Here is a 24,761-nt window from a genome sequence, read left to right on the forward strand (position 1 = left end):
ATACACTCGTGTAAAGAAAAATATGTCTTGACGAAACGTCCCAACGACGAAGCGGCCCGACGGCGAAACTGCCCGACAGCGGAACGGCCCGACGGCGAAACTGCCCGACGGCGGAACGGCCCGACGGCAAAACGTCCACGGCGAAATAATCCTATTTCCCATTATCATTATTCTTTTATACTTTTTTCGTTGAAGCTTTATATACTGGAAGCACTCGCTTGAACAAAGCCTCACATCACTTACCTCTGGATGGAATAATATTTGAAAACATGCTTTTACACTTTTAAAGAGATATCAAATTAAGTAACTGTCTTTTGCAAATCAAGAAAGAATAATTTTAATTCGCAAAATGGAGTAATTATTCACCAATACGATGTTACACCATTTGCACTCTGTATTTAAGTCAGCATTTAGCTCTTATATTCTGATATTTCAGAACATCAGCCCACGTAAAAAAACATCGGTTTTAAACTTTAAAAAGAAACTGAATCGGTACAATAGATTTATTGAACTCCCGTGTTTTGTGATACCTTCCAAAGTGCATGTGACCTCAATATCCTTTTTAAGCTAGTTTTCTGAGTTTCTAGTATTGTTGGAACGATGCCTTGCTTTAACAAACAGCAGTTCTATTGTTCCTTTGAACATTCTTTTATTTCTCATTCGCTGATTTGAGAATAGTGAAAACATAAATTTGTAGTTACCGGGCTCCAAAATATTTGCATGCATATATTGGCATAATGTTTCTGAAAGTACCACAAAAGTATTGCAAAACATTAATTTCTTACTCTCTTTCTTTTAGAAATTATTTGGAAACATTTTTATAAAAATATAAAGCGTTTAAGTAATAAACAAATCTTTCAGTTTTTAAACATTAAGTCAACATTTTGAAAGGATTGAAAATGTTTCTTAAAATATATCTCGACAATCCGTAAGATTTTCTTTTAAACTTAACTAACAAATTACGACTTTATGTTAATATGTCTTTCGTGTCTTCCTAATTATCTCAATCATCTAGAAGTATTCAGATTTAATTGTATGTAAAGAGCAACTGAGAGATATAGTAGTTAAAGCAGTCTAATGCTTGCGACACATGCTTGCTGTTACTCTGCATCAGACCATGTGACTTTCCGTTTCGCGACTACTTCGTACTTTCAGCCCGCTAGAGATCTCTGAAATTTTAACGTGACGTAAACAAAAACCAGCCTACAAGCTTACCAGACATTTATCTCTTTGTTCATGAAACCCAGGGTACCAAAATAAGATGCGACAAGACTATCTAAATGAATTTGTTAGCTGGAGTGTTCTTTTTCAGAGTATTAGATTGTGTTAAATTTGGCTCACAAAGTCTATTGGGTGCTAGATTCTACTTTTTTGTTCTAATGAAAATCACAGAAACATTTCAGTTGCCTTTTTCTATATTAACTGTAAGCACTAATGGCGAAAAACCTGTCTGACAGAGTAAGAAGAAACTACATGCGTAGCATAGGTAAAACTAGAATTACAGATAGGACTTCGCCTCTTAACAACTAAAATTAATTAAAATAACAGATCCATATTCTTTAGTTTGCCTAAAAATTACATTATCCTAATCACTGTTTTAAAAATAATTCAGAATAGAAGTCCTGTCTTCATCTCAGTCGAATTACGTAAACATAATCATCACAAAAATGAAACTGTCAGTTAATTATAGAAGTTAAAGATGGGTGTTAAATTACATAGAAACAGAGTAATTAAGAAAGGATACAAAATCAGTTGCGATGCCTGTTAAGTTAGGCAAATTAAACTTTCTACGATGAGGGGAAGAGCGTTGGTGAAAAGCGCTACCCTATAAGATAAAAGGGCTTCGTAAATAGATTTGAAAGAATGAGAAACGTCAACTTCTTAGACTTCTTATATAATCAAATAAAAACTTTTTAATCAGGAAGTAAGTTAAAGCTAACGTGAAAGCCTCTAGAAGTACCCTAATACTAATTCTATGTACTTATCATGTATACATAGAATGGCACACAGACAAGAGCAAAGTGCCTGATAATATTGTATTCGGGAATCTGATATGAAGCAAGCTAAGAAAGATCTAACCGGACTGAAGTTCTAACTTCTTTGGTTTTATTACTCTAATCTAGCTCTATATTATCACGTTATCTTATGAAAAATAGGAAATATATACTTTTTATGTTAAATAATTTTCATTCTTATAGAATACGCTAAAGTATTTTTCTTAGTCCCAATTTAAAAAATAATTTTTATTTCCGTATTTTAAACCTAATTCTATGTTCATCCCATAACTTTAAAAGTATTTTTATTCAAAAAATTAATTCATGTCTTGCAGTTTTCGCCGATGTTGTGAAGAAAGTATCTGAATCTAAAACTAAAAATGCAATTAATCCATATCAACTTAAATCGGAGGTGCAGCGATATGCTCCTCGATTTTCAGGAAACAGGTAAGCATTTTACTTCTATTCCATAAATAAAGGTGAGCATAACTTCTTTTATTATTATTCACTTTTTTATTATTGTGATTTTAGAGCCTGCGTATGTGTTATTGCTGAGTAAAAGTCAGAATGGACAGTACATTAACTGAGAAAGCAGCAAAACTCCAGCTCAAAGTTTGAATGTTTTTATGGCATAGAAATATGATTTTGGAATAGTATAAGCATAATGTTGAATAAACTATGATTTACCTAATAATCAATTAAACTAAAATTCTGGTTTAAAAGCATCGATGAAATTTTAAAAAGTCTGTTACTGCATCGTGAGCAACTTCATGGGTAAGCTGAAGTTAAAACTAAACAAAAGTTAATCTTTTGCATGTAGCATTTCTTTTTAATATCATACTTAAACCAAAATAAACAAGAAACAAAAATTTCACTGTATGAATAGTCTTAGAACTTACATTAGAAATTAGCTACTGATAGTTCCTAGCTTATGAGCAGCAAGCTAGAAATTAATTACAGCTAAAACGGAATCCAGAGAACATCATCTCGTCGACCTGCCACATGTTTTAGCATGTTAACAGACATTTCTTACTCAAGTCAGTTAATTGTTTGACTGATTAAAGAAACGCGCGCAAAGTTTTGGCTACCTTAAAAGTATTTCTCCCGTCTTCTTAGCATGCCTTCGTGGTGTAATGGTCAGCACACTCGGGGCGTATTCGAGAAATTCGTGGTTCGACTCCCGGAGAGGGCATTGTTTATTTTTCAGTTCTTCAGGTTACAAAAAATCCTAATGTCTCTATAGTGGCCCCCGAACTAGAAAAGGTGGTGGATGATGATTCTTCACTACCAGGATTTGGCGATTGGGTCCCCTAATCCCCAGTCGCCCTTTAAAAGGGGGAGTATATAAGATATTTCTCCCGTCTTCTTAGCATGCCTTCGTTGTGCAAAGGCCAACCCACTCGGCCAGTATTCGAGAGGTCCGAGGTTCGAGTTCCGCCGAGGGCATTGCTCCTTTTCATTTCTCCTGTTTCGAAAAAAACCTAATGTCTCTACAAGAAGATGCCTTTGTAAAGGGCTTTCTGATGGTAAAAGATGCATTTTCAAGTTGCGCATACCACTATGAAGCCGATCCATTAGTTGATGACTGAACTTGGGTTCACGACTACTGGGAATCCTTTGGAGAAATACTAGGAATTCATCCCAGATGACAACTTCGGAAGTCATCTCTTCTCGTTGATGGAGGGAGCACCCTGTATGGGAAATATGTATTTTGCAATCATAATTACATTCAAAGAATGTAATTTAAATTAAGAATATAAGAATGGCTATCTTAACTTTTATGTAAATTCTTCCATCAATTTCAAGAGAACACTGTGAATACGTTTCCAATTTGTTATTGTTGAAATACCCGGAATAGTTAAATTCACGACAGTTTAAAATTACTTAAATTCTGAAAATTGGAAATTATAAAAGGAAAAAAATAATTTACTTTTTTATGATGTTTTACAGTTTTTCTCGTACTACTTCTTGTATTAAATCTCACTTCCTTATTCCACATCTGGAGTAACAATTAAATACTTACCTTGACAGTTCAACATGACATACTATATGGTAACTTTTAGAGTAATATAGAGAGACCGATAACTTATTGCCCCATATTACTTATAAAGTACAGCAAATTAAAATTTAGATGAAGGTTTAAAATAAATCTTTTTATCAATGCGTCAGACGAATGGTTACACTAACTACATAACAATAGAAACTTAATACTTGCTACTTGCAGGAAACGTAGGACAAATGTTCCAGTTAAATTAAAATACAAAGAATACAAAGTGACTCGCACCTAGGTAAGCTTTGACTTGGCCTTAGATATTCCTGAAAGAAATGTGGCTAGCGAAGATAAAATCCTTAAATCAAATCAATAGCAGGGAGTCATAAAAATGTAGCAGTTCATCAAGGCTGTCAGAACTTTTCCTACAAACTCAAGCTTGCAGCAATCTTGAAAATTTTCTAGTTACTTTTTATCAAATATTTTAAAGAAAGAGAGAAAAATAGATCTTCTCTGCAAAATGACATTTCAATCCCTTTAATTTTATTGAAAAGAAAAAATGGACAACCCGATTCGTTGCCTTTTCAGTCATCTAAATATGCATTTCACGCTCTAACTGACAAAAGTTTAGGTCAAGCAGTTTTACGAAAACTGAACAAAAATTTCGATAAATAGTAGATGCCAAATCCTGGTGAGAATTCAGAAATATCATCAAACAATCCGAAATCATGGGAGCATTGTACTCTCGAGTGTAAACTTTCTCATCTTTTTACTCAATTTACCGGCTCATCAATCCGAATAATTTCTCGAAATTCTTATGAGAAATCGACACAAGTGAATACTTCCCATCAGAACTTTTGATTATCCACTACGCAGTAAATGAAATTTGTATTTATAGCCGTCAGAATTTAAATTTGATTTTCAGTTATGCTGTATTCAGTGTCTTATTTTAATATACCAAACAGATTTTAATTTGGAATTTCCTAAGAAATAACGAAATTTAGCTTTAAAATATTTTGTGAAGTGACGATGTGAAGTTTAAATGTACTAGAGAGAGAAATTTAGGTTTAAGTTTCAGACTTTTTAATTTAAGAATATTCATCTGCTTTATCAATATGAAAAGTGTTAATGCTTTTTTTGTTAATTGCTTACGACAGCCCTTTTTTCGTGTTTTATTAATTAAAATGCTCTGTAGACCCCCTTAGTCATGTCTTCTTTGAGTGTACTGGTTGATGTTGTTGAGTTTGTTTCAAACTTCTATGAAACACAACTTAACATATCTTACTACCAGTACACTTATGCTTTTATAATACGATTGATTAAAATTCCTTTAATTTTACATTAGTATTAAGTATTAAAATTAACAGAAAAATTTATATTTGTTTTTAGTAATATTATTATTAAGTATTAAAGTTAATAGAAGAAAATTTATATTTGTTTTTAGTAATGCAAGATTGTTAAAGTTTGGATAATTTTTACCTTATTGGTAAAAATTAAATAAATACTGTTACCCGCATTGATGACATAGATGAGCCTGTGGATTCTTGCGTAGCTGTTCTATTTGGATGTATACTGGTTAAAAGCACCGTAATCTTAGTGCTTTAAATCCCTCTTCTGTTGCTAAGGTTAGTACTTACAAGTCCATAGGTGAGGTAATTGATGATAACCTTCGTAAAATGTCAGTTTAGGAGGAAAAGCGAAAGACATTTCCAAGTGTCATTTTTAAAGCCTCAGACTTTCGGCTATAATATTGTAAACTCAGTTAATTTGAATATTGACTTATTTATTCTTGGAAATTTAGGAGGGCACAAGGAATCAATTCTAGAACCACTTCTGGTCCGCGCACCATAGTTTCGGATGCGCTAATTTTGTAAAGGAATAACATTACATGCGAAGAAAATGATTACAAACTTGAGGAAAAAATAATTTAATAATAGATTATCCCAACGTAATAAAGATTAGAAAAGGGTATTGGTCATTGAATGTTATGAATTACGATTCTATAATCCATTAGTTTCTAACTGAATAGGAAACTGCAGGTAGCACTGGCTGGCCAGGTACTGAACTTAAAGTTATAATATTTGAAATATATCCCCTATTTACATTATATTATGCTTCAATTAATCATTTCTATAAAACAAATGCTTTGATTTCATTCGTTGTTCTTTTCTGCTTTACTTCATACAAGAAGTTTTAGACATTTGCATATTAGTCAGACAATGATTCCGTCTAAGATTCTGTCTCTGGGTTCAGTATAACTCAAATCTCGGTATTTGTGGAATCAAGCATTATATGAATGGATGCCATTTCAGAAGTAAATCCAATTTTGTATTCAGTTACAATAATTTAGAGTAATTTTGCTATGCGCTGTTAAAAACGGTATTAGCCACCTTTTGGCATGGTGGTAGGAAAGGCAGATGCCACTGCCGTGGGCCCAGATTCAAATCCCGAAGGAAGCATGGATGTTTGTAAATGTAGAATATTTATATGGCATGGAGGCACTTAAAATACTGCAGAATCTAAAATCCTCTTGCCGATTCTTCTTAAAACATTAGGAGGAAATGGACAAATTCGTGATGTTGCTTATAAGGTGCCCAAGTCAAAGACAAGCGTAACCATTGCCTTTTGGTAACCATAACACTCATGGAGGCATGAAACTCAGTATGATGTTAGGGTTAGACAACTACGATATGTCGCAACAGAACAAAACGGCACGGAATTGGATTTTACTCAGAGAGAAGATCTCTATCGAGGAGAATTTGAATTTAATGAAACTAATCTTTGCTTACTCATTTGATGGTAACTGAAATTTGAGGAAACTTTAATGCTGTTATGAAGTAATGACACCAGAGGTATTACTTATTCAACTTACTATTTAACCCCAGTTTGAGTCATATTGTGTTTAACATTAACAATTAGCTTATTGTATAGAATATCTATATCCACGTTTCATTAAAAACTAAAAATAAGCATTTCGTTAAGAAGTTAAAGAAATTACATTATATCTAGTTAAGAAATATTAAAGAAATTAATTTAAGAAATATTAATTATATCTAGTTAAGAAATTTCGTTAAGAAATATTGAATTTTCCATTTGTGTAAACATAGTGCAGCCCTTAAAAATTATATAAATCCATTTATGAGATAACACAAATATTAATACGTAAGGCAGTGAAATAGTTTCCTATTACAATTTATGATGAATAATTTAATCAAAGTCAGCATTTGGAGAAATTTTGTTTATTTCACACAGTCAACAAGATGCTCAGGAGTTTTTGAGGTACCTTCTTCAAGGTCTTCATGACGACATCAATCGTGTCAAAGTCAGTTCCAACATGACGATACGAAGAGATTCTGGTTCGGGGCAAGTAATATTTTATTCTGGGTTTCATGCAGTAAACATTGTGTAACTAATAAATAAACTGAAATTAACTTTTTTCCTTTGGTATGAATTTTATCTCTTAAGACTGCTTGTGTTCGTAAATATATGCATGCACTTCATATCTCTGAATGCATAAGCCATAACATTTAGGCGTAAACCATGATTTTTGAAAACTGCTGTATATCACTAGAAACGCTAATGTGAATTTCGTAGATGTGTACATTTTTCTTGTGTGTAATTTTTTTTTTTTATTTTCCCTTAGTGATTCCTTCAGAACGTGGAGGAAATACCGAGAAATTGACGATAGCTTAATTGTCGGTAAGCATAATATTTTATATTACTGCAAATGTTTGATGAGAATTTTTACTGTGAATTGATTTAAAATATTTGTAAGTGTTTTCTTCAATGCGTTACTTCTCAGCGCAGGAAAAAATATAAAATAGTTTTATATAAAATAAAAATTATTATTTTTATATAAAATATAAAATATTTTTTCCATTGTTATAGGCAAAACAATTATTATGGAAACTTTAAAAGACAAAGAACGAAAGTTTTCTTAATTTAGACTTTATGTATCACACATATTGAAATGTATAATCATATCATTATGATCTCATAGTCATCGCGTTATATATAACTACTTTTTAATCAAATATCATTTCATATCCAGTTACGATTCGTTTGTTACAAACTGACATTCCGTCTGATAAGGACAGCATAGATCCAGTCTTCAACAGGATTTCAGACTTCATTTCACTTAGCGAGAGATAGTTAAGGCATACTATAAATATTTTATATAGTGTTGTTGGCGCAATGGTGTGGGTTGACGACATGAATAATGAACGAACTGAGGTAAAATGGTTGGATAATTGACTCAAGTTGAACGATTGCTGTTGTAAAGAGTTTGTTTTACGCCATGTTTGCTTGTTTCGTGGTGCCAATAGTGTAGCATTTTTTTAAGAATGATAATGCCCTTCCGCAGAGGAGAATCTCCTGAAAAGTGAAAATCCATCTCCCTAGCTAGATCCATGCTTCCTAGATTTCATGCTTCATTACGTAGGGACAATATGGGAAGATGAACCTAAGCTCGCTTTTTTTCGCGAAAAATAAGCGAGGCTTAAATCGTGCTCTAGAAGAGGAAAGTAAAAGTCTGCTCCAGAAATTCCTACATCGCTTAATAATAATCGTGACACGACACTGATTATTGCATAGCAGTTGAAGTGGAGGTATTTCCGACTGAGAAGTCAAATTACATGATCATTGGTAAGTACTTTAGAACCATATTTCACCTAAGCGTAATTCCTATGCATAAGTTTCCTGCAGAAAGTTTGTTACTATTGTTTAAATTTGTTTAGTTCTGTCTGTTGGTTATTATTTTGTGTTAGGTTTCAGGAGATAAAACAACTCGTCTTTTTCCCATTCAAGTACAGTTTTCTGTACATAAGGATAAAATGTGCTTATTCTTAAGTCTGGGATATGTGTGTATTTTCAGCTATCGAAGGTGATGGAAAATATAACTACAATCCATTCGCAAAACTTCGGGGAATGCAAGGACACTATATTTCCTTCTAGGAAAAAAAGGAAGCATTTAACTTTCAAAATCGCTGCAGGTATTCTTCTCGAAAGAAATTTAAGTAAAATTTGAGAGGCGTTTGTTCTGGATTTAATACTGTTTCAGTCATATGTAGTGGCTCTATAAAACACACTTAATGACGCAGTTAAACACACTTAATGACGCAGTTAAGTGTTGAGAAATGTTATGAAGAGCTCTGGAGACTCATTACTTAAACTTATAAACCACAAGTCATTATATCCGCAGAACATCCTGAATAAGGGCTAGAAAAAGATCTTCAGTTAGGAATTTATGTTGGTGATATTGATTAAAGCTCATATTTGCACGTTGCGAAAAATATGAATGATTGTGTTGATGGTTTAAGCAGATTTAATAGTTATGGCTTTGAATTCATAGTGAATACTTGCGACAGATTATCTTCTCGAGAGCTTTTCCTGTACTCTTAACACATGAATAGAAATGATCAGGTTAGCACGCTGCTATCTCGACATATGTTAGAAATACATTTGAAGAAATTTCTGAAAATATATTCATCTCGGCTATGACAAACGCATTCAGGGATACTTGGCGGGAAGTATCCTGAATGCGTTGCTTTTTGGCTGTCAAGAGCTATGTAGTGTAAATTAACCATTAAAGAAATACTCCAGCAACAGCGAAACAAAGCAATTAAATGCAGATATAATATACTCGGACGTACTTTTACAGGAAAGAAATAAACACCGCAAACCACAAGAAGCAGAACATAGGGACACTCACAAGTAAGGTAAGGGGATACTATCTATTTAATTAGGGTATATAATAGATGACTCCTTACATTTCTATGTAACATAGGGTAACATCACCTGAAATGCGAACACGTATAATAAATTGCCAGCATTGAGTTGGTAAAGTATTAACAATGCAATGTATCGTGAAATGTAATTCTTGTAAACTAATTATTGTAAAAACACACGAAATTGCATACAATGAACTTACAAAAATAAGTTGGCAATGTACCAGCATATGTATGCAGAAATATCCGAAAGAACGTAGTACGCATAAGTATGCAGATGAAGCTATTTCTTTTTTCTTCTGTTTTCAAACTTATTTATTTATATCCTTTTTATTATTATTTTATATTCTTTCTAATTTTGACTGCTGATTGTAAGTAATGATGTAAACAAGTCATGATTGTAAACATGATCTATAAACTCGAAATAAGTTGCTTTTAGCCACCACAGTTTATAATCTCACAATCAATCTGTACATGTGAATAACAATATACTGCTAGATATAATGTAATTTCTGAAAATCAATTATCGCAAAAACATGCGTAACAGCACATAATGAATAGTCAAAACTGAATTGATAAAGTTTCAGCACAACTATACAACAGTACTTAAATGTAAGCTTTGTAAACAATTTTATAGTTTTAACTTAATTCTGATAGTAAACACTGATGTAAACAGATCATGTTTGCAAAAATGATTTGTAACGTGGGAACATCACGCCTCTTTCTACTGCAATATATAATGTCCTGAAACATGATGCCTGTACCCACTACAATTGATAACATCTTCAATCATGCACCTGTACAACTATGTATATCATGTAATGTAATCCATTTTACTTGAGCTAATTTAACGCTGAAAAGTAGGAGTGCCGTCGATGCTGCCGGTGATAGCAGAAATTGTAGTGTTGCCTGGAGCCACAATTTCCATCACGACTCGAGGAAAATAATGCCGGAATGTTGTTAGTTTTATAGTTAGTGTGTGGGGCTAATACCTACTTACGTAGGGTAAATATTAGGTGGTCCCTTCACTTCTATGTAACATAACTTTGGCGTGAAGTGACACGTATTCTACAAAGTATGACCCATAGATATTAACAGAACATGGAGACCACAACTAAAATTAAACAGAAATGATTTGAAATATACAAAAGTCTGAGAAAATGCTGCAAATCTTGGTATTTCCTACAAATCCTACATACTACAAAATTGCAAATGCTACAAATCCTGCCATTTGAGAAAACGCAGAAATGAGCCAAAATAGCTAGATAAAAGTTCTGCAACAATTATTGCGAAGCCAAGTCTAAAAGATATAAATTGTTAAGTTAAATATAAAGCATCATCTGCCAACAGTAGGATTTCATATAATTATTAAAGTTATTAAATTTTAGTTAGCACTAAACAGTAGTTTTCCGGGGGGAGAAGAAGACGTATCAAAATACCAATGACCATCTGGAAAATTTTATTTTTAAATAGATTTTTAATATTTTATTTTTAAATAATATCAAGACATTATTAGTTAACGTTCTCTTTAGCAGTTTTTTCTAGACTACACACCGCTGAAACTACACCGATGATCATGCGTAACGTCAGCAAGAAATGTCTTCAGAATTAAAATTAAAAAAAAAGAAGCTTGTTACTCTTGCGCGAAGCATTAAGAAGCTGCAGGATTGAAAAACTCTTGAAGTTCTGCCTTAATAGTAGAAAGAATACTTTCTCATAATACTTTAAACATGGTTTCGCCCACAGATTCAGCGATATATATCTGGAATTTGAAGTTGGATTGCTGTTAGTCTGAACCAACTAGCCAGACTCATTTAGGAATGGTCATCTGTCCGGGCAGATTTTTTCAACTGTAAATATGTAACTGACTGAATATGATTCATTTATGATACTCTATTATTATAATTATCTGCGTTTTGCTCAAATTTTGTAAATTTAGTGAATCATTAATAATTTTTTTTTAATTTACATCTGCTTACGGGCACATAAATCCCATCTTATTATCCTGAACGTGCATGTACAGGTCTTCTTAAAACTCTGTAACTTACGACAGTAAAACTAAGGCGAATTATTTGATGTTAGTATAAACTGATGTAGTCGTAAATTTCAGTAACGTTTGACTATCAGATTTTGAAAAGAAAAAAGAAAGCTAGTTGCATTTATTAATAAGAATGTGTTAAAACATCTGTGGAAAGAGAAACTTTAATTGTTTTCCATGTTAGATTAGAAAAAGACAAATTTTTAGTCAAGTGGCATCCAAAAAACGCTTGCATTTTGTTTTAGGTATGGTAATGTGATGCAAACTCGATGCAAGTAATAGTTCTCCATTCCAGATTTATTTGCGGGTCAGCTGAAGAGTACCCTGAAATGCACTATCTGCAATAATGACTCAGTTACTCATGATCCATTCTGGGACATCTCTGTACCGATTCCAGAGGTAACCAATCCAGTTTTTAAATGCCACTGCAGTATTGTACTTTGAAAGCATAAAAAGTTCTTTGTCAGGTTTTTCAGGACATTAAATTACTTTAACAGATTGCAAATTAATAGTAAAATATATTAAGCAGTTAGGTTTTATTATTATTATTCCACGCCTTCTTTATATATGTACTATTTTAATAATGATATTAATTGACTGAATGCTTTATATGATTTTAAATTGTTTCAAATTTAATTTTTATTTGTTTTGAGGGGAAAATTTTATAAAGCAAAAAGCAATTCTTATCGGATAATAGTGGTGCAATTATTCATCTAGCATAATCTGTTCTTCTATTATTCCCTGAAAGGGTTTAAACTACCATTATATAGAATTTTATTCAAAGAACAAAATTTCTTTTCCGAAATTAAACTATTTGGAAACATTAATTTGCAAATTCGTCGTGTTCAAATTTTACCAAGCTTAATTTTTTTTTCAGTTTTTTGTTATCGGGTATAATTTTTAAATATAGTGCGGTTAAAATTTCGTATTTGAGAACGCTTTTTCCTACAGATTTTCTTCTGTAAAAAAATAAAATAATTTTTTCAAGTAAATTTGTTTTTAAAATCAGTTTTAGATATGAATTCGTTTAAAATAACAAAATTTTAAATAAAGTATTTTAAAGGGCATCGAATGCATTGCACGCTCAAATTTAACTAGCTAAAAACTTTGAGGAACTTCTGCTAAGTTAAACTTAATTTGCCCTGACTTTGGCACCAAAGCCATACTTCTAATCTTACTCTGAAATAACGCCTACGTGAAATGAAAACTTTCCTGCCATAGAAGTGAACAAACAACTTCATTAGTGGTCAATTATGAATTTCATTCTCATTTTCTCAAAGAAGGATTATCTTTATCTAATAATTCTTTTCTTTTTGATCTATAACTCAGATTGCTTTGTATATTGACTTCAATAGCAGTTTTTCATGATAGAAAGCAGGAAAGCAGTATATAGGTAAATAACAACTGTTGGAAACTTTTAGCAACTGTTGTTAACTCTTTAACTCTTTATACATGATTCATAAAAGATAAAAACAGTTTTTATTCTATAATAATACAGACAACTTTAGTTAATGGAAAATCTGAATATCTTTAAATATCTAATCAAGAGGTGTCTTTGCAAATTATTCTACCAGAGACTTGAGTAATAGGGCTTTAGGAAAAATTCTGAAATACCTTTTCTTAATTTGTATGTAAATAAAGAGTCAAGCAGTATGTAAGAGTTAGTCAATTCCGCATTAGTTCAAAGATGCAAGACGACCTCACAGGGCTTTTAGCAAAACGTTCATGAAGCAGATAATAAAATTATCCTCGTTGCAGTAACGTTCAATTTTTAAAATCTTTCGAAGAGTTAATTAGAAGGGTAATTGTCAATCATAGGCAGTTTGTAACTAACACAAAAAATTTCTCTGTTGCCATAGTACTTTATTCCAGGAAATTTTTATATATTCCATCATTATCAACATAACGAATAATATTACACACACGAGTGCATAAGTCATTGGAAGAGAAAGAGAAATCATAAAAGAATTAGGATTATTTAGTTTACGGTAAAGTATACGAAGGCTATCTACTTCAGAGAACAATGCCTTACTTATGTATACGAAGGCTATCTTCGTATACATAAGTATACATAAGGCTTATACATAAGTATACATAAGTAAGTATACATAAGGCTTATGTATACGAAGGCTACTTTAGAGAACAATGCCTTACTTATGTATACGAAGGCTATCTACTTCAGAGGACATTTTAAGGAAAACTGATTCGTATCCAATATGCAGATGGGCTATTCGCCGCGATATGAGCCCAAGTCGAACTACCAGTTTTCAGCGCTTTTACCGCTGTGCCGTTGGTGGGCAGAAATCATAAAAGAAACTGAAGTTTGATAACGAACAACACAAATTTCTCAATATCGCCATATACAGCGACTAGTTACTTCAATAGTTGAATTTTGTCTCTCACCTATGCAGGGCCAGAGCTGGTGCCAGTGGTGCGTTTACACCGGGCGGCAGGATTTAAGGGCTGCAAATTCTTAGAATTAAGTCAAGCACCGAGCAAAAACACTTGGAAACGATATAATTTTTAGAATAAATGGATTAATTTTTAGGGCCTGCACTGGTCAGCAGAATTCGGGACTTTCAAAGATTTCACCGCGGAGCAAAATGCCTAGCGCTGACCCTGCACCTGTGTTAGCCTATGTTTATCAAGTCTGAATTGAAAAGTACTAGCCTGAACGGATTTGCAGTAACTGAGGCCTCAGTCTGAGACAGTCATACTTAGATATGAGTTTAGGATGCAATTCATTGCTGGACAATTTCTAAGGAACACGATCATTTTTCGCCACAGCTAATGTCACATGCAAAATAGTAGAGATGTTGCGTCATGGGAAGCAAGATAAACAATAGGAGAAAAAAATATTCCTTTCATTCACTTTCAGCTGCACAAAAAAATGCTCGTTCTACAGATACGAGTTCATTAGTATGGAATGTGACCTTCTCAAAGACTTATGCATATTTGGTACCTGTTACACGTGCTTTCCAATAAACTATTGAGGAGATCTTGGAGGATCCTCTCCTATTCGTCTCTTAAGGCGGTTTCGAATTTCTGTACGGTTCTAGGGCGATCCTGTCTTTGAGCAATACATCTTCGAAGTAGATCCCAGGAGTGCTGCATGGTTTGGGCTCCGGGAAATATGTATTCCATGTCATGCTCTCAATATTTTCTTCGGCTAGTATGTAGGATACTTCAACTGTCCTGTCCTGTGCGAGGGTACATTATCTTCGATGAAAACAAAATTAAGAACAACTGCACCTCGAAAAAGACGGACATAATCCAGAATTTTTCTGTAATTTTCTGTGTCCAGAATTTCAATGTAGTAACATTGCACTTTATACCCGAACACTCAATTACTCCTCGGCCACAGCAATCAGTGCCCTAGATATTCTAGTGACTGTGGACTGCGACGCGTTCTTTCTCTCTGCACATTAAACGGTGTCAAGAATCACTGTTGATGGAGAAACCTGATTCATCAGAGGAAATGTTTCTGGACCCAAAGAATATGCTTCTTACACCAACGTCATCTTTCCCGTCGATGGTGCGCTCGCAGCGGAATATATGTGGCAGACTTCTGTGCATGTAAAACAACATTATTTAATCTCCGAGAAATTATATCTCGGATACGCGAGTGCAGAAGCGTTTGTAAGGCTGTCTTACCAGAAGCAGGAATTTTATTGATCTTCGCCACTATGACAAAAGGGGTTATTTATCCTGTTGCGATTTGGTGATCCTCTTACGGCCTCCAGCAAGTTTTCACACAGCACTTTCACCTTGGGCAGTCTTTTTTACCTGCGAGATAGCACTCTTCAACAAGTTGTTGCTCTGACAATTTGAGTGATACTTTACCTTGCCTCGAGATATCCTACCTCTCGACCAAGATCGTACGCACTGAAATACTGATCGTACGCCTTGCAGACAGTCTGTAGTCAATACTTGAGTAAAACTGAAAATTTACGATAATAATATCAGAAACCGAGAACGTAATGTTTCTGTCAATCGTTGCTGCTTGTAATCACGAATAAGAAAACAACGTGAATGGGCCCCGCCAGCGACCGAGTGATAGCGTCGTTGAACGCTCGTAGTTTGACCTGAGTTCTATTCCAAGCGGACGGGCTGTCTGTATAAATGTTTTCGCGATTTTTCTTGTGTATAGCGCCGACACAAAATAGTTTCCCTTAGAAAACTCAACACGAAGGCCATCCCTACCCCTAAGCAGATAGTCCTAACTTGCTTTGCCGTAATCAAATAAACCAAACAGAAAAAAGAGTAGTGGACTACCTTTCATACGAATAAGTGATTTCGCCCTACTGGTGCCCCCTACACTTATTTTTCCTGCGAATACGCAGCTGTCAGAAATGAAAATTTGAATGTAGTTGTTTCTCAGCAATTAATCGTCAAACAATGCATATTAAGATTTTTGAAAAGAAAAGATTTTTGACTTTTGAAGGAACTAAGAAACACATAGTACATTATTTATTTATTTATTGAAATTAAATTTGAAATGTCTGAAAATGTGTTATATTCCATAGGGCGGGCGAACAGTGTCTCTGAGGCAGTGCTTCAATCTTTTCTCGGCAAATGAATATTTGGATGGAGCAAATAAGCCGGTCAGTATATTAATCATAAGAAAACATTGCAGTAACAACGTTAAATGACATGTTGGTAAAATTTATATCGAAATGTTTTCTTAACCATATGAATTATTTCAGGTATTTAAATTCATATCTGGCATTTAAAAATGGCTCTTCTCAACACCAGTTAAGAAGAGCCATGAATTTCAGTATGATATCACACTATACTGCTAGTTAACACAATATTAACTGAAAATGATTCCAGTTTCTTTGATGTTTGATGCCGTTAAGACAATTACTTCATTTCTTTTGAGTATTTAAATGCATAGAACAGTTGGCATTATTCCTCCGTTCAGTTACATATTTTTAACGTACATATCTATGTTTATTCAAAATATCAACAAACTGACCCACCAGGGCTTAAAATCACTTGGAATACATCCAAGCCTCCTCCTGTTCTCGGTTTTGAAGTGAAATCTTATTGCTGTGTGTTTGAGATCATGCAGCCTTAGACAAGACGAGCTCTAGAATTTCTTGTAAATTGAATCGCAATGTTAACAGAAAAAACAGTTATTACTGCAACATTTTCAACAGTTAATAAAGCTGATATTGATATTAGACACTGAATATATGTCTTCTCATTTTCTCCGGGAGCAGAAAACAGATGGAAAACTTTAAAAAAAATGTTGAGCCAAACTTCCTTATTGAACTACGAAAACCTCAGGAAAAGTAAATTTAAGAACATAATTTATATGATTTCCAAGTTTAGCTTTTAAAATAATTACCTTTCTTTTAGCTGTCGAACCATGTCTTGTTTCTACTAATTTACGCATTTAAAATTTGTTTTCCAATTTCATTTGATGATACGATTTAAATTTATTAATAATGTACTATTTTTCATGTTTTATTATTTAATTATATTTAAATTTAATTTTTAACTATTTATCATAATTCAGCCTAATTTTCTAATGCTTTAATCATAATTTACATTTAATTTTATTTATACTTTATTATTCTATTAACTTTTTATTGCTCCTGACAGTCGCACTCCCAATTTAAAAAATTACTGATTAATGAATTAAAAGACCCATATCTCACATGTGATTCCAGAATATACTGTTAGTGGTCTATAGACGTATAAATCATGTCAAGTTAATTTTGTTTTATACATGCTGTGGGTCTGATGTTATAGCACATTGGATTAATTCCACTTTGAATCTATCTGAATAAATAGCTCTACTGATCTGGGATAGTAATGACTATTTCCAGATTTGTGTAAGCTCTCCATTTTGATTCTTGGATGATGCCTTCCAGGTCTTCATTAGTTTAATATGAATGGAGTGTTAAGTGCACTTAATGTAATAGTTTTTATCCCCAAGTATCCCAAGTTCTCAAAATTTACCTTTACTTTTAATATGTTTTGTGGTATAAATGAAAAATACATATATATTTTTATTAATAATAAAATAGCTCTTTTTACACCGTTGTCGTGAAACACTCTACAGTGTAGTAAGTAAATGAAGCTGTTAAATTTTAAAAAATAGCCCTAATAAGCTAAAATTAAAAAATTATCGCTCACAGCAGTTCAGTTGGAGCTCGGTCCAGTTTCAAAACGTTGCTATTATGGAAAGTGTAGTAGAATGATGTCTCACGCAGAAGTTATACTTGACAAAAAAAAAAAAAAAAAAAAAAAAAGAGAGAGAGAGAGAGAGAGATGGGGCTCCGAGTAGGTACTCATTTTACAGCCTGCGATAGGACTGGAGCGAAAACTAAGTGATTAATGAGATTGCTATCCATGAAAATTTCGAAAACGTCTAAGAAATTCAAATTGAGAGAGGAATTTGGGCGAGCAGTAATTTTGGCCTACAAAAGATGAAAGATATGGTGTTTATCTCAACAATGGGATGCTAATGGATACCTTTTCCCTTTCTTCTGTTTGACATATTAGGCATGTTCCTTTTTCCTGAGTTTTAAAGGATAAAGTTATTATTTTAAAGGATAAAGTTAGAACTTTAGCTCTAGTAACAACTTTATTGGCACGTATTTTAGTCCTTGGTAGGTGTCTAGAGGAATATTGTACTATAAATGCAAGTAAAAGTCACGCAATTCCTTTATATTTCCAGCAGAAGGTTAGTGAACTCTGAGTTGGTGCTCCATGACATCCCAGATTGCTCAATAGAATTAATATCCGGAGAGTTTAGAAGGCAGGACATCAGCTAGAATTTGTCAGCGTGTGACTCAAACCACTAAAGTACGTTTCCAGTCTTTTAACAAGAAGGCCTTGCCCTGCTGTGAGAGTCCACTTTCAGTAACAAACTATAAACCATGAAACAATGTAACTGATCAGCAATGATACTCATATAGTCTGAAAGTGACTGATTGGTGTATTCTACAACATCTAAAGTCCAGAAAGATCCTTCAGAACCTCTCCAAAGTGTAATAGATCCAACATCGGCCTGTTTACATCTTTCAGTACTTGTATAGATCATCCCTACGTCAAAAGGTGGCATACGCTAATACGGGTATCAACGTAATTTAAAGGAAATTATGATTCCTTTGGCTAGGCAACTCTTTTCTAGTCCAGTCACGATATTATGGGCCTACTGTAGTCGTGAAAGTCGATGATGTCGATTAATAAAGGCACATAAGCGGTATATACTGCGAACGCATACTCAACAGAGTCCGTTGAGCTTATATAGTCGTATTTACTTGTACTTATTACTATACAGTATCAGTTGTGCTCTCAGCGGTAGCCTGTTTGCCTTCACCAAGTGGGAAATTCATTCGTATTTGCATTTATTGATCAAGCATGGGCATTTAATACCCTGGCGTCTATTACCAGTTTCGATTCCTTTCTTCTCTTTTCCTTCTCTTTTCTTGTCTTTTCACAAGTTAAAAAAACAGCTGGCGAGTATTTGGAGAGCCATTCAATTTCAGAAGTATTCTTTCTTAGCCTTCTGGCCATCATAATCCAGATTTTTTAAATCAGTAGACTTTCCTATTACGCTTCCACGTAATTGACAACTCATGCTTCAGTGTCCTCGGCAGCTGTTAAATAAAAAAACAGCTGGCGAACATTTGGAGAGCCATTCAATTTCAGAGGTATTCTTTCTTAGCCTTCTGGCCATCATAATCCAGATTTTTTAAATCAGTAGCCTTTCCTATTACGCTTCCACGTAATTGACAATTCATGCTTCAGTGTCCTCGGCAGCTGTTAAATAATACTTACTTCCATCTTTTCATCTGCCATCTACGTCATTCTGATGAGCGCATTCTCATAGTATCTGCGTTGTCATAACGTTTTTTCTGATCAGTGTATAACGTCACTATTTATCTAGCTCAACCTCTTCCAGGTTGCGCTTACGAAGTAGTGAATAGTTAGGGATAAACTCTTCGTTCTTTCCGCGTACTGTATCGAGTTGAAGTTTGCTTTACTTAATCATGCGAATAGTGTTATTGAAATAGGGTCCTAGAACTTCTGTAAACAAACTGGAAATGGACAACAAAATTTTAAAATTAGCTACATGAGACCAGACTATTGCAAATCACTACTCTGAATGCAAAGTCAAGTTGGAAAAACCATACGCTTCTTCGGTATGACACATTAGTATACATTACCCATGTCAGCGCTAACTGAATTGTCTCTGCACATTACGATTCGCCTGGTGTGCCACGGAACTATAAATAGCGGGACAGGCAAGAATTAGGTTGCGCTTTCCCAGTAATTACTTATTTTATTGATAAAGTCATAGCTGTTTTCGCTTACTTTTTAATGAGTTGAATTTTTTGTCTCAATCATGAGTCTAATATACCTAAATAGGATCTTAAAAACTTTAATATTTTTAAAAGGGCCACATGAATCCTTGTTTCGTGGCTTACGTATGCTCACAAGTTTTTAATCATAAATGACCGATTCAAAACTTTATTTAGAATAAATGAAAAGGCTAATAGGATTTGGGGGCCAGGAAAACCTGAGAAAAGAATTGTACCTTCGCCTGTATTCTTACCGCGGATCTTCCATTTGCCCGCTAGACAGGCTAACCACATATAACATGCTACCACACACGAGGGACTGCCATAATTTTTTATAGTAAGAGAAGTATCAAAAATTTTCTATATGCTCTTAAAATGGTAAATTATGCGAGCGTTACTTTTTAAGTAAGATCTATTCTGCAATAAAAAATCTCTATAAAAATTGCTTAGTTAATTATCAAATTATTTTCTTTTACGTTTGTTAATCTGATATTGTTTTGGGGTGGAATTATATCCTGTTTTGTTTCTGTTTATTCTTAAAGTGTCGTTAACATTTCTTGACCTTCCAAATCTTTATGCGAATATGCATTTACAGTTTTTTGAAACCTGAAAAGCACATGTGTGCTATGTTATCGTCATGCGATGATTTGTAGGAGCTTTATTTTTTACTACGATATTTTCGACGACCATGCTTTTAAACTGCAAAGTTTTGGAGCCGCTTTATTTTCGACGACAATATTTTGTACCAGGATGTTTTTTAGAACTGCGATGTTTTCTCTTTGCTTTCTTTTCTCCCACTATGTTTTGTAACCACAGCGTTTTCGCCTTCGTTGTTTTCTCCGCGACGTTTTCGTCCGCGATGTTTTTGCCGCGGTGTTTTCGATGATCCGCGGTGTTCACAGAACTTCAAGTCTGGAAACCTGGACATTCATAGTTGAAGTAATGGCTTATTGTTCCATTGTTTCCAGAAGGCTCTGCTCCTCCTGCATGAATATCACGAAACCGAAGGCTTGCATTTCTTCCGGTTTAAAAGAAATACTGTTCAATATCAAGTTAACAATATATTATGGATTCCAGATTATAGTGTCATCTAGTACATACAGTATACATTTCATCTAAAAACTTTATATATAAAATTCTTTAAAAACTCTACCCATATTTTATATCTATCTCTGCTAGTTTCGTTACTAAGTGTTTTAAATTCGTTAAAACGTAAATTTGAATTGTTACTGATTTTTTATACCATCCTATATACCCAAATTTTATCCTGATATGATAATTAGAGGAAGATAAAAAAGTTCTAAGAATTACATTAGAACTAATATTTAAAGTAAAGTAAACAGAACAAACGATAAAAGACCTATGTGGTCAAAAAATCTGCGCATTGTGCAGCAAAATTTAGAAAAATGTTAAAAGAAAAATCCTAGTTCGTACGTTAAAAAGCCGCTGAAATACTGTGGTTCCGTTAAAACATTAACATAAGCAAAATTAGTTGAAATTAAATGCGTTACAAGAGAAAAAATACAATATTAGAATATTTACAAGTGGAAATCAATACTAATAGTAAGCAATATGCTAAACTAATTAAGGTAAATTTAAAACTTAGTAAAAGTACTAACAAATTATTTGAGCAAAAATATAAAAAATATATAAAAACTAAGAAGGGTAAATGGCAGATTAGCCTAATTGGAATCTCATTAAGGCACATCAGGGGAAATTATTTTTTAATGAATTTCGAATCAAGTTAACTCCATATCGCGTTTCGCCGAAACAGACAATTGAAACTGTACGCGAAACATTTTTTAATGAATTAAATTAACTAATATTTAGTTATACTTAATTTCATTTCTCTTGTGTTATTGAAGTAATTTTTTCTACTGCGTTGCAATCGAAGCAGTATTGTGAATTTTTCGAACTAAAAGTCTTCCCATGTTATATGATGGGAATATTTATGTATTTGTTCCTTACTGGATATTTATATATAATTTGACAAAATTTTCTTTTTCCAGTATTGTGAAGTCTGTAAGAAGAAAAGTAGATCTAGTAAGAAAATGGAAGTCAGCAAATTCCCTAAAGTCTTGGTCATTCGTATCCTTTTTAAAATATCACCTTTTTTAAACAATGCTTTTTACCCTGATAGTTTCATAAGAAAGCTAAGACTAAGGTTAAAAGTATTTGACCAATTTAACAAATATGATTTTGTACTTTACCTTTAAAGAAATAGTTTTACATTGAAAGGATGATAAATTTGCCATTACGCCGTTCGTCAGAAATCTTGATAATCATAATGAAATTTCAAACCAAATCACACTCTTCATGCCATCAGTAATAAAAATTGCACCATTAATCGTTTATCACTACAAATAAATATTTTCACAATTAGAGAAGTATACTGCATAAAAATTAAGTCAAAGAATAATTGAAATTAAATGCAGGATGAAGCATTTAGCTTTACCCTTGTTCAAAGTAGGATAATATATTTATTGTGTACAGCAATGGTTAGACAACTAAACACGGTTTGTAAGTCAGTAATCTGGATTCAGAAAAGAAGCCTCCCTTCCTCAGTATAACATCTTAGACTTGTTCTCCATGGCAAGATGTAAAAAGTCCTGCATAACATTTGAGGTCTTCTGACGAATTCAATTTTTCATGCTGTTAATGTCAGGTAGGATGTGAGAGAAAAACACCACCAAGTTTTTATTAACACCTTATCTGTGTGAGTATGGCAAAGCCTCGAGGGCTATCTGCTTAAGAGGAGGAATGCCTTCGTGGAGGACTTTCTAAGGGAAACTGGCTCGTATACACGTTACACATGGGGAAAACCACGAAAACGCCCATGCAGCCAGCCCGTTCGCGGGATTCGAACCTCGGACCGAACTACCAGTGTTCAGCGACTTTACCGCTCGGCCGCTGGTGAGCCCTAACACCTTATCTGACAGGAAATGTCTTAAAAGTACTATTCAACAGGAAATTGCGGATGTTTTACAGGACACTATATATGGCATCATGACAAGTGTACAGGGAAATTGGCAGCCATATCTCGACTATCATGGAAGATATATCAAGGCATTGTGCTGAAGAGAGACTTGTTTTGTAAATCCAAGATACTGACTTATCTAACTGTACTCAGTTGTATTTTATGCTGTGCTGAATAAATTAATTATGCTACTTTAAAAAGCCCGTTAATGGCAGAGCAATGAAAATACTGCTGAATATTGATAGTTCGTCCTGGGTTAGAAGCCAGTTAACGGACTGGTTGCACGGTTGGTTTTCGTAATTTAACCCATGTTTAATGCGAATACGAGCCAGTTTCCCTTAAATATTCCTCTGCCGCTCCTCCTTTAGGCAAATAGCCCTGGTGGGCTTTACCATATTCCAATAACTAACCAATTTTGAAAATGAATAACATTAAATATCACACTTCTGTAATTTGATTTATTTGTCGTAACTTGGAAAACATACTGAATATTTTAGAATGAATAAGAAGCATGAAAGACAAATAGTTAATAGTTGTCTTGAAAGTACTTTAATTACTTCTAATTTTTATTAAAACTAAAACGACAACTTTACTAAAATAGACTATAAATTCAAAATTTGTTAAAATTTCATACTTTTCGAAAGCTAAACAAGCATATATTTTCTAAAATAATATTTTTCCTATAATTAAATTGGTTTCTATTAGTATTTGACTTATGAAACGGAAAAATATTTGCATTATATTCTTTATACACTTATCTACCCTATTCTTTGAATGTTATCTGAAGTTATTACTTTTTAACTCCGTTAAAAATAATGAAAAGTGCATTTACAAAGAAAACTAATTTAAATAGTTATTTCATTAATTAATATATTTTAAGATTTGAAGAGGTTTTCAGCAACATGCTATGGACAAAAGAGGAACGTGATGGTTGACTGTCCACTTTTCTTAGGAAATATTTCCGAACTTGCAGCTCAGAACTGCACAGGTAAGATCTGTGTCTAAGTCTACAAATCTATTTACAATACGAAGAAATTGTTTTCTTCTTAAAAGCAGAATAACAAACGCTAGTTAATAACCCCTTCCCTGCGCTAATTTCCAGTTTCTCCAATCTTGAATCTCTAATTTAGGACTTAAAGCACCAGGTGAAGAAATCTTACATATTCCTGGAAGATATTTACTATATGGATTAGAGAAGGACAAAACCGCTCTTTTAAGGGATCAGATCGGAGCCGTTCGCTCACTGAAGTAAATCAGTTCTTTTTAACGATTCACCGCTCACTAACAATGACGTTGATGTATGCTCTCGGAAGTGGCTCAGATCAAGAGCGATGTACAAAGATCGGGGAAGAGCAGAAAGAATCGAACAAGGAGGGGGATCTCTGGAATCAACTCAACCAAACCGCTCACTCCCTGGACTGGTTTCCTTTAGCCTTACTTTTGAGATTCCCTTAAAAAAAAAAAAAAAAAAAAAAAAAAAAGCTTTCTATATAGAACAACAATAAAATTCTGGAATAAAAAAGTGTTAAACGTTAAAAAATTATGAAAACTAAATTCAGTTTTGGTAAAGATTACATTATTTCATTACTATAATTGATATTTTGTTTCTACTACAAAGCACAGAGTAAAAATAAATTTTCAGATTGGAGGCAGATCCCAAAGAACAGGATATTGTCTGCTGACAATACCGGCATTTTCCTTTTTTTAAAAAATCT

The 24,761-nt window shown here is 33.5% G+C and overlaps 1 protein-coding gene across 2 annotated transcripts in view; it reads left to right on the forward strand.

The window, feature by feature from the left end:
• Window positions 1-24,761, forward strand: part of Usp2 (Ubiquitin specific protease 2) — an 89,335-nt gene that overhangs the window by 52,780 nt on the left and 11,794 nt on the right. For both annotated transcript variants that reach the window (XM_035351316.2, XM_035351317.2), the window contains exons 4-10: window positions 2,330-2,441; window positions 7,237-7,347; window positions 7,628-7,683; window positions 12,044-12,147; window positions 16,275-16,352; window positions 22,079-22,157; window positions 23,927-24,034. In XM_035351316.2, the coding sequence (XP_035207207.1) occupies window positions 2,330-2,441; window positions 7,237-7,347; window positions 7,628-7,683; window positions 12,044-12,147; window positions 16,275-16,352; window positions 22,079-22,157; window positions 23,927-24,034 (648 nt within the window). The remainder of the gene's footprint in view (window positions 1-2,329; window positions 2,442-7,236; window positions 7,348-7,627; window positions 7,684-12,043; window positions 12,148-16,274; window positions 16,353-22,078; window positions 22,158-23,926; window positions 24,035-24,761) is intronic.

This window comes from Stegodyphus dumicola, chromosome X1 (assembly GCF_044657685.1).
Source record: "Stegodyphus dumicola isolate Sdum_Otavi_A_Nest chromosome X1, ASM4465768v1".
Taxonomy (NCBI): Eukaryota; Metazoa; Arthropoda; class Arachnida; order Araneae; family Eresidae; genus Stegodyphus; species Stegodyphus dumicola.